General features: G+C 44.0%; 1 protein-coding gene across 2 annotated transcripts; it reads left to right on the plus strand.

Moving 5' to 3' along the window:
* The first annotated feature begins 936 nt into the window (after positions 1 to 936).
* LOC111974196 (ectonucleoside triphosphate diphosphohydrolase 4) lies at positions 937 to 10,138 on the plus strand. Of its 2 annotated transcripts, none has more exons than XM_024001841.2 (13): positions 937 to 1,064; positions 1,513 to 1,621; positions 1,789 to 1,983; positions 2,106 to 2,311; positions 5,819 to 5,969; positions 6,080 to 6,183; positions 6,320 to 6,379; positions 6,533 to 6,687; positions 8,262 to 8,428; positions 8,540 to 8,864; positions 9,003 to 9,088; positions 9,173 to 9,334; positions 9,450 to 10,138. In XM_024001841.2, exons 2-13 carry the CDS (start codon positions 1,614 to 1,616, stop codon positions 9,682 to 9,684), a joined length of 1,854 nt encoding a protein of 617 aa, XP_023857609.1. In that variant the 5' UTR covers positions 937 to 1,064; positions 1,513 to 1,613; the 3' UTR covers positions 9,685 to 10,138. The 2 variants fall into 2 exon arrangements, with proteins under 2 accessions (XP_023857609.1, XP_023857610.1); XM_024001842.2 differs by having other exon boundaries at positions 6,533 to 6,663.
* The last annotated feature ends 299 nt before the right edge of the window (positions 10,139 to 10,437 follow it).

A 10,437-nucleotide genomic window follows, 5' to 3' on the forward strand; every position in this document is an offset into this window, starting at 1 on the left:
ATATTTCTTTTTTATATAAATGTGCAAAAAAAATCTAAACCTGTATTTTCTTTGTCATTATGTCAAGAAAGTACACTTTATGACATTGTCAATAAGCATTATGAACATCATAAGCCAGATTGGCCTATCACGTACATTCCCTTATGTCAGTCATCAGTCAAAAAGAGGGTGTCTTGTCCTGCTCCTTTATTCACCTCAAGCAACAGCATTGGGGTAGGTGCATGTCTGTCATTTGTTGTGCGCAATTACAATGATTTAATATGGTCAATTTCAGAATTTTATAACATAAACATACTGTTGACAAGTAGGCTATACTGTAATTGAATGTTTGGCCTTGTGTGGTAGGTATTGGGGTTTTGACTCTATGTAGGTGTCATTACCAGCCATAAAATAATGCAATTTGTCACAACAGGTCTAAATAGATGTGCCATGACAGTATTAAGACCATGTTATGTCAGCTGTTATGACACTGGGTGTCAAGTGTTACCCAGTTTTCTTTGTTTCCTTGTTTTCAGTGTAGTTGCACATTTTTCTTCATTTGTGGCAACTTTGAGTTTGGTGACTGCCACAGTTAATTTGCTAAATTACCCAAATCAGATTTGCTTTAAGAATGACACTGTCTGACTACTTAGAGCAAGGATAGGCAACTTTGTTGGGGGTGGGGGCCACCAATCTAAACTTATGAGGGGCAGCAAGAAAACTGATGCACAACTAAATTTCGAAATTGCACCTTGTGTATTTTCCCTCGCAACAGTAAGCAGAGACACCGCCTGAGTCCCCCTCCAAAAAGGATCAGAGGACCTTCAAAAGGGGGGCCGCATGCTGCCAGTTTCCCAACCCTGAGCAAGCATGCTATACCAGTGAAAGCCGCCAGGGAGTGCCAATGATTTAAAAACATTCGCACCGCACCTTTTATTAGCTACGTCACATCTGCCTGACTTGCGCACTGAATACTAGCTAGTTAGGGTGCTGTTAGCGCATCCTCCCAATAGGATTAGTAACAATATTCAGCAGCAAACGAGCTAATGTAAATGTTATCCAACGAAGTCGTTCGAAACGCAACGGTAAGTACATTTTAAGTTTGGTTTTAGATGGACCGTGGGCATAGCATACTCCTAGTACAGGGGCTAACGGTAGCCTAGCAATACCACGGCTATCGTCGTTGGTTAACCAGTGATCTGTTTGTTTCGTTAGCCAGAATCCAAACATTCGCCCGCTTAATAAGCTTGCTAGCTAACAGTTATATTGTTTACCCAATAGACTAGGAAACGCTACCTAGCCAGCTAACGTATTGTCTTGGCTAACTAAACCAGCTAGCAAGCTAACTAGTTAAAATCGGACCAGTATCATTACATTATTATGCAATGCAGTACGGTTACTACGTGGCAGTTGTGCCGGTGGATGCACTAGTGGCCAAATGTCACCATTGGTATTGACACGCGTTGGTATCGATGCCATCAGTAATAATTACTGCTTAGCTTGTAGCTAACGTGTTTATTTTATTTTATCAAGACAATGAGCAGATGGCGAAATGGTGAGGCTCTGAAGCCAACACCCCAGACTCGTGTCCCCTTTGAATGATTTTCATCCAGTGAACTAGGACAGTCCACGTCATGGGAAGGTAGGCTCGACCGACTGAGTAGAGGACTAAGGAAGTGTTTGGCAAAATGTGTCACATTTTGCTCTACCCTTTAATTATTATTCCATGGTCGGCGTGCATGCCGCTATTGCATAGACTAGTCAAAGTGTATTTATCCATACATACTAAGGTCTCACTTGTCCTTACAGGATCAGCTTCTCGTGCCTCCCAGCCTCCTGGCACTTCAGCCTGTCACCCCTGGTTCTTCCTCGTCTACTGCTACCTTCATTCAGGCAGCTACTCTTATTTGGTCTGCTGGTGGGATTGCTAGGACTGCTTTACCTGGTGTTGGTAACAGGAAAGGGCCAGGACAGCTGGATCAGAAAGGACAACTACTTCCATAGGTGAGTCACTAGTAGCTGCACATTAGAAGATATCCTTACGTATTCCTGAAAAGACAAGGAAGAAAATGGTTAGCTGAATTTGGCTTAAAATTGTCATCTTTTCATTCACCTCTGATCACCAGACACTTGGCGAGAGTCACAGATGTGGAGGCCACCGACACCAGCAATCCCAACCTGAACTATGGTTTGGTGGTAGACTGCGGTAGCAGTGGCTCCAGGGTGTTTGTGTATTGTTGGCCCCAGCACAATGGTAATCCCCATGATCTGCTTGACATACGACAGATGAGAGACCAGCACAGGAAACCAGTGGTCATGAAGATCAAGCCAGGTGAGACATACCTGGTTGCTGATGACTGGTGTGCTGCTGGGAAGAGCCACATGTATACATTTACACTCTGGTTTCATAATGTAAACTCAGCAAAAAAAAGAAACGTTATCTCACTGTCAACTGCGTTTATTTTCAGCAAACTTAGGTGTAAATATTTGTATGAACATAACAAGATTCATCAACTGAGACATAAACTGAACAAGTTCCACAGACATGTGACTAACAGAAATTGAATAATGTGTCCCTGAACAAAGGGGGGGTCGGGGTCAAAATCAAAAGTAACACCAGCTGCATTAAGCACTGTAGTGCATCTCCTCCTCATGGACTGCACCATATTTGCCAGTTCTTGCTGTGAGATGTTACCCCACTCTTCCAACAAGGCACCTGCAAGTTCCTGGACATTTCTGGGGGGAATGGCCCTAGCCCTCACCCTCCGATCCAACAGGTCCTAGACGTGGTCAATGGGATTGAGATCCGGGCTCTTCGCTGGCCATGGCAGAACACTGACATTCCTGTCTTGCAGGATTTCACGCACAGAACGAGCAGTATGGCTGGTGGAATTGTCATGGAGGGTCATGTCAGGATGAGCCTGCAGGAAGGGTACCACATGAGGGAGGAGGATGTCTTCCCTGTAACGCACAGCGTTGAGATTGCCTGCAATGACAACAAGCTCAGTCCGATGATGCTGTGACACACTGCCCCAGACCATGTCGGACCCTCCTCCTCCAAATCGATCCCGTTCCAGAGTACAGGCCTCGGTGTAATGCTCATTCCTTTGACAATAAACGCGAATCCGACCATCACCCCTAGTGAGACAAAACCGTGACTTGTCAGTGAAGAGCACTTTCTGCCAGTCCTGTCTGGTCCAGCGACGGTGGGTTTGTGCCCATAGGTGACGTTGTTGCCGGTGATGTTTGGTGAGGACCTGCCTTACAACATGCACACAAGCCCTCAGTCCAGCCTCTCAGCCTATTGCGGACAGTCTGAGCACTGATTGAGGGATTGTGAGTTCCTGGTCTAACTCGGGCTGTTGTTGTTGCCATCCTGTACCTGTCCCGCAGGTGTGATGTTCGGATGTACCGATCCTGAGCAGGTGTTACACATGGTCTGCCACTGCGAGGACGATCAGCTGTCCGTCCTGTCTCCCTGTAGTGCTGTCTTAGGCGTCTCACAGTACAGACATTGCAATTTATTGCCCTGGCCACATCTGCAGTCCTTATGCCTCCTTGCAGCATGCCTAAGGCACGTTCACGCAGATGAGCAGGGACCCTGGGAAGTGGTGTTGGAGGGCCAGTAGGAGGCACTCTTTCCTCTGGTCTAAACAAAGATCCCAATGCCCCAGGGCAGTGATTGGGGACACTGCTCTGTGTAGGGTGCCGTCTTTCGGATGGGACGTTAAACGGGTGTCCTGACTCTCTGAGGTCATTAAAGATCCCATGGCACTTATCGTAAGAGTAGGGGTGTTAACCCCGGTGTCCTGGCTAAATTCCCAATCTGGCCCTCAACCATCACGGTCACCTAATAATCCCCAGTTTACAATTGGCTCATTCATCCCCCTCCTCTCCCCTGTAACTATTCCCCAGGTCGTTGCTGCAAATGAGAACGTGTTCTCAGTCAACTTACCTGGTAAAATAACGGTAAAAAAAAAATCTTTCTTTTGCTGTTTTTCCAGAGTCAGTAGAAAGGCCTCTTTAGTGTCCTAAGTTTTTATAACTGTGACCTTAATTGCCTACCGTCTGTCAGCTGTTAGCGCAGAAATCCTGTTAAAACACTAAGTGGTTAACGGGATCAAATTCGACAACATCCGGTGAAATCGGAGCGCGCCAAATACAATATCGTAATATTAAACATTCATGAAAATACAAGTGTTGTACATCGTTTAAAAGCTTAACTGCTTGTTAATCCAGCCGCTTTGTCAGATTTCAAGAAGGCTTTACGACGAAAGCATACCATGCGAGTATGAGGACAGTGCCCTGCTTACAAAAGCATTAAACATTTTCCAAACAAGCAGAGGTGTCACGAAAGTCAGAAATAGCGACAAAATAAATCACTTACCTTTGAAGATCTTCCTCTGTTTGCAATCCCAAGGGTCCCAGCTACACATCAAATGGTCGTTTTGTTCGATAAAGTCCTTTATATCCCAAAGTCAGTTTAGTTGGCACGCTTGATTCAGTAATCCACCTGTTTCCCTCGTTCAAAATGCATACAAATTAATCCCAAAAGTTACTAATAAACTTTTTCTAATCCATCCACGGGTACCCTAATATATAAATAAACGGTAAAATTTAAGATGGAGAATAGTATGTTCATTACCGGAGATAAATAACGAAGTGCACGCCCTTATCCACGCACGCCACAATACTACAGTTAAAATGGGAGCCACCTAGAAAAACTACAAATTCTAGCTCATTTATAAAAAATATTTTAAAAAGCCTGAAACTCTTTATAAAGACTTGACATCTAGTGGAAGCCCTAGGAACTGCATTCTGGGAGGTATTCCTTTGATTTTCCAATAAACAAGGATTTGGATGGGCAGACCCCCCCCCAAAAAAAATCAGGATGGATTCTCATTTTTTAAAGTTTTTTGTAGAATTTTACCTCCTTTTCTCCCCAATTTCGTGGTATCCAATTGTTAGTAGTTACTAACTTGTCTCATCGCTACAACTCCCGTACGGGCTCGGGAGAGACAAAGGTCGAAAGCCATGCGTCCTCCGAAACACAACCCAACCAAGCCGCACTGCTTCTTAACACAGCGCGCATCCAACCCGGAAGCCAGCCGCACCAATGTGTCGAAGGAAACACCGTGCACCTGGCGACCTGGTTAGCCCGGGCCGCCACAGGAGTCGCTAGTGCGCGATGAGACAAGGATATCCCTACTGGCCAAACCCTCCCTAACCCGGACGACGCTAGGACAATTGTGCGTCGCCCCACGGACCTCCCGGTCGTGGCCGGCTGCGACAGAGCCTGGGCGCGAACCCAGAGTGTCTGGTGGCACACCTAGCACTGCTATGCAGTGCCCTAGACCACTGCGCCACCCGGGAGACCCTCAGGATGGATTCTCCTCTGGTTTTTGCCTGCCATATTAGTTCTGTTATACTCAGACATTATTTGAACAGTTTTAGTAATTTCAGATTGTTTTCTATCCAATACTACCAATTATATGCATATCCTAGCTTCTGGGCCTGAGTAACAGGCAGTTTACTTTGGTCACGTCAGTCATCCGAATTACCGAATACTCCCACCGGCCTTCAAGAAGTTAACCGTTCCACAGGTGCATGTTCCTTAATTGTTTATGGTTCATTGAACAAGCATGGGAAACAGTGTTTATACCCTGTACAATGATGATCTGTGAAGTTATTTGGATTTTTACAAATTATCTTTGAAAGACAGGGTCCTGAAAAAGGACGTTTCTTTTTTTGCCGAGTTTAGAAGACATTGGCTTAGTTTAAAGCTCTTATCCATTCCACCCAATAAAGACGGATCCAATGTCTTAATATTTTTTTGTAGGCATCTCAGAGCTTGCAAAAACACCAGAGAAGGCCAGTGATTACATCCACCCCCTGCTGAGCTTTGCTGCCCAGCACATCCCCAAACACAAGCACCAGGAGACCCCTCTGTACATCCTGTGCACGGCTGGAATGAGGGTGCTGTCTGACAGGTACACCCCAACTGAGTATTTCTCATCTTGAGATGGAAACTTGCAAGTGTTTATTTTTTATTACCGATGTGACCTCCCATGTTAACATTGGCTTATTTACTATTTTTCAGTCAACAGGAAGCACTTCTGGAGGATCTACGGACTGATATCCCTGTACATTTCAACTTCCTCTTTTCTGATTCCCATGTGGAGGTCATTTCTGGCAAGCAGGAAGGTGAGCTAACCTGTTTAGAGTAGCAGGCAAGCTAAACACTGGCCATTCAACACTGAGATGTCACCATCTGTGTTGAAAATGTGTAACACAACAGTGGAAATGCTGGAATATATAAATTGTCCTTGTTTTTGGACAGGTGTGTATGCATGGATTGGAATCAACTTTGTCCTTGGAAGGTTTAATCATGTGGCTAGTGGTAAGTATCTAAATACATTTCCTTAAGAGATCTGCATATCTTCACACGGAATACTTTAACTCCCTTATTTTACTTACCTCTGACACCACTTTATTTGTTTTCCATTCTTTTCTTCAATGGGACCCGTGGCTCCTTCCCCTATCCTTCCTATAGAGAGGGATGCAGTAGTAGAGGTGCAGGTACCTGGAGGTGACCAGCAGGAGGTGCTGGTGAGGAAAAGGACTGCTGGTGTTCTGGACATGGGGGGTGTCTCCACACAGATAGCATATGAAGTGCCCAAAACTGTAAGCTTTGCTTCTCCACAACAGGTTATTATAAACAACAATTTAGCCTTTTTGTGCTCTCTTTTTGGGGTTTTGTCACTCACCCATTTTCTCTTCAGCCCCACCACTCATTCCCTGGTTAAACCTGTAAACATCATGTTTGTCCTCTGGAGATGAAGTCCTCTCCATTCAGAGTGGACTATTGGAGGTCTGCTCTAAAGATAAGCCTGCAGCATTGCTTCATAGCAGAATGTGTTAGTTCAAACTCTAAAGGTAGACTCTGCAATTTGATGTAGAGGCATACAATAAACCGCATAGTGGGTTAATTTCTGCAATAGCTAAGAGCGTTAAATTGCAAGAATCAACTTCTTCGCTGTTTTTGATCCTCTGGCTACCATGCTGTAACAGCATGAAGCGAACCCATGCGCAGATATTGTCTGTAGCTAGCTTTCCATCCAATTGGCAACAGATTTTCATGGAAATATTCTAAAATCGCATTTTCCCACCAAATTCCATCAAATTGACTTGTTGTGGATAAATGGCTGTGTGATGACATAGTGCACATAAAACAAAAACAACACACTTTTGCGGTTAAATAAATACTAGTTAAATGGATTTCCATTGCATTTAACTCTACTAATGGTTTTCTCTCAAAAAAAATTGCATTATATAGCGTGTTTGCCCACAACAGCTCGCAGATACAGTGTGGGTAGGACCTACATTAGATTTATTATGAACAAAATAGATCATATCACCTGAATAAGATCCTTAATATTTATTGGAAAGGGGCATCAAGCTCATCACCTTGCACTTTCACCACCCTGTGAAGTTTAATCTGTAGCCTAACAAATTGTATGGTTTCCCGACGAGTCGTAGGAGGACCACACATGTTATTGGGTGACTTTACTTCAATATGATGGTTATAATATCAATATTTGTGTGTAAGTGTTAACGCCGACATTTCTTGCATAATTTTTCCGACACAAAAAGATCCCACATTGTCTAGCTTATTTTATCTTGTCGACGTATGGAAAGTTTACTGACAAATCTTCTGTTTCCATCAGGCCTGTTATGACTTTCTTTCTTTTTATCCGACATGTACTGTACTTGCATAAAAAGGTTAAATGGAAACATGGTTACTGTGTGAGAGCAAAGTTTTGCATCTCGCTCATTTCAATATCTGCGGTGCTGCTCGTGGCAACGTCATTTTGCTGAGTCTACTTTTAAGATCACAGATAATGCTTAAGAGCCATCGTGCAAAACATCCATGACCAGATAATAATGCATTCATCTAAAGCAGTCCAAGTCCATCAGCTTTTCAGTCCTGCTCAATTATTTTTGCCAGTTCACAAAAATGTTTGGTTTATAATTTACTATGACAATTTGCATGTGCTCTTACTCTTGTAGTTTTTGCTTTCCAGTGAAAGTAATTCACCTGCAGTTTTCTAAATGCGGAACTTAATAGAACTGTCATCTTGATCAAAGTTTCTTTAAGTAAATGGTTGTTATACATGTAGTCTTTCTATTATCAATTAATATGTTGGATATTAGTGTAGACATAGTCCTAGAAAAAAGAGAATGTAATTTCCTGGCTGATATTGAATGTTTGATTTTTATAGGAGGAAGTGGCCAAGAACTTACTTGCGGAGTTCAACCTGGGTTGCGATGCCCACCGGACAGAGCATGTCTACCGGGTGTATGTGTCCACCTTCCTGGGCTTTGGAGGCAATGCTGCTCGACAAAGATATGAGGAGAGCATTGTCAGGAACACTCTCACTAAAAACACGTAAGAACCTTTAACACAAATGCTATGATAGCTAATGATACTGATAGTTTACTAGTTTGACATTGCTCAGTGCTGTCATTATGGAGAGCTCATTTTAGTTGGTTTGTCCAGGCTCCTGGGTCAGCATGTAGGTGAAACGGCAGAGTCCCCCCTGCTCGACCCGTGTCTACCTACAGACCTGCAGGACGAGGTGGGGCCAGCCACACAGAAACTCCACCTGCGTGGCACAGGGGATTTTGATCACTGCAGACAGCTGCTTCAGCCCTTCCTTAACCGCACCAACGAGACTCACTCCTCCCTCAATGGCATCTACCAGCCTCCCATCGACTACCCCAACAGCCAGTTCTATGGGTTCTCTGAGTTCTACTACTGCACAGAGGATGTGTTGCGCATGGGCGGTGATTTTAACTCCTCAAAGTATTCTGTTGCTGCCAAGGTGAGGCCTTACCGCAGCACTTCTTCATTGTAGATGGCACTCCTAACTGCATGGAAATGCATGTATTTCACCATAGCTTAGGCTAATTGCAGTAAGATGGTGGCTGTGTTTACAATCTACTTTGTGCTTCATCTCCAGGGTTACTGCGCCACCCAGTGGAGATCTCTGAAAGAGCGATTTGACTCAGGCTTATATGCATCTCACGCTGATGTTCACAGGCTCAAGTAAGTCCCAGCTCTGGCTCTTTAGTAAGACTTGAGTCCAGTAATAGTAAAGAGTTGTCATGTAAACATTTGTCTTGTGTGCAGGTACCAGTGTTTTAAATCAGCCTGGATGTATGAGGTATTCCACTCAGGCTTCTCCTTCCCTATAGACTACAAAAACCTGAGGACTGCCCTCTTAGTTTATGATAAAGAGGTGCAATGGACTCTTGGAGCCATCCTTTACAGAACTCGCTTTCTACCTTTAAGGTAAGAGAACACTTGCTGTGTCACACTTCATCATGCTTTAACACTGTGATAAGCCAATATATTTTTGCTGATTAGGATATGGAGAAAACCACACTATTTTACATTCCTTTCCAAGGGATATTCAGCAGGAGACCCTCAAAGGAGTCCACGCCCACTGGCGTCACAGCTTCTCCTTTGTCAACAACCACTACTTGTTTCTGGCCTGCTTCCTGGTTGTCTTCCTCTCCATCCTGCTCTACTTGCTGCGACTCCGACGTATCCACAGCTGTACCACGCAGCGCTGCACCCCCTCTACTGTTGAGTGGTTAGAGGAGGGTCTGGGATCCCCCTCACTGCCTATCACCCTCTAGACTTCAACTTTCACGCCAAAACCAGCTCATTTCCCTAGCTGGAGTCCCTATGCCTGCACTTTTATGTTCAGGCCTTCATTTGTTAGCTGGTCATGACGAAAAACTCTAAAACTGAGTTGGATTTTGAATGAGTCCAATGAACAGAGAAACAGCACTGGGAAGGGACTCTGGTATGGGAGATCTTGCATGTTGAGTTTGCATACTTGAGTTAGCCATGATTGTCTTATTTTTAATGATGTCAATCTGCCTTTTTTTATGTTGCTGGAAATATGAACTAGGTACTAAGTGTAACTATCCTTGACTGAGGTTTGAGAGCTCCCCATGCATACTTTATCCAGTCACACAGGTTTCGTTAAAGCTTCCTGTAAGGTTCGAATGGCAGCTGCCTCATAACGTCCCCTAATTAGTCAATCAAAAACACATTTTTAAAGAAAGTCCCTAAATTACTGTCTTTTCCAATTAGTGCACAGCATTGAATCAATGTGAATAGACAAGAGCAGGTTCGAGGATGATAGTGAAACCGTTACTGTTTAGAGTACATACTGTATTAGCTCATATGTATAGATTCTCTGTACTTGAGTGGAGTTTCACTTCCTTTCCTGTCACATTATCCTGATGCAATTTAATTTGTTTGTGTACTAGCAGCTCTGTTTGGGTGCATGATTAGTGAATGCTTATTTATTGTGTGGAGGAATGGTGTATGCCTCTGCTTACCCTCTGTGTACTCCTCAGTGTAGACAGACACCTGTCATA

The sequence above is a fragment of the Salvelinus sp. IW2-2015 genome, linkage group LG15, assembly GCF_002910315.2.
Source record: "Salvelinus sp. IW2-2015 linkage group LG15, ASM291031v2, whole genome shotgun sequence".
NCBI lineage: Eukaryota > Metazoa > Chordata > Actinopteri > Salmoniformes > Salmonidae > Salvelinus > Salvelinus sp. IW2-2015.

Bases quoted from the DNA above. Each gene is read 5' to 3' on its own strand.
- LOC111974196 (XM_024001841.2), top strand. The intron at 6,380-6,532 runs GTAAGTATCTAA...TCCTTCCTATAG, and splicing joins GTTTAATCATGTGGCTAGTG to AGAGGGATGCAGTAGTAGAG. The intron at 8,865-9,002 runs GTGAGGCCTTAC...CTTCATCTCCAG, and splicing joins AGTATTCTGTTGCTGCCAAG to GGTTACTGCGCCACCCAGTG.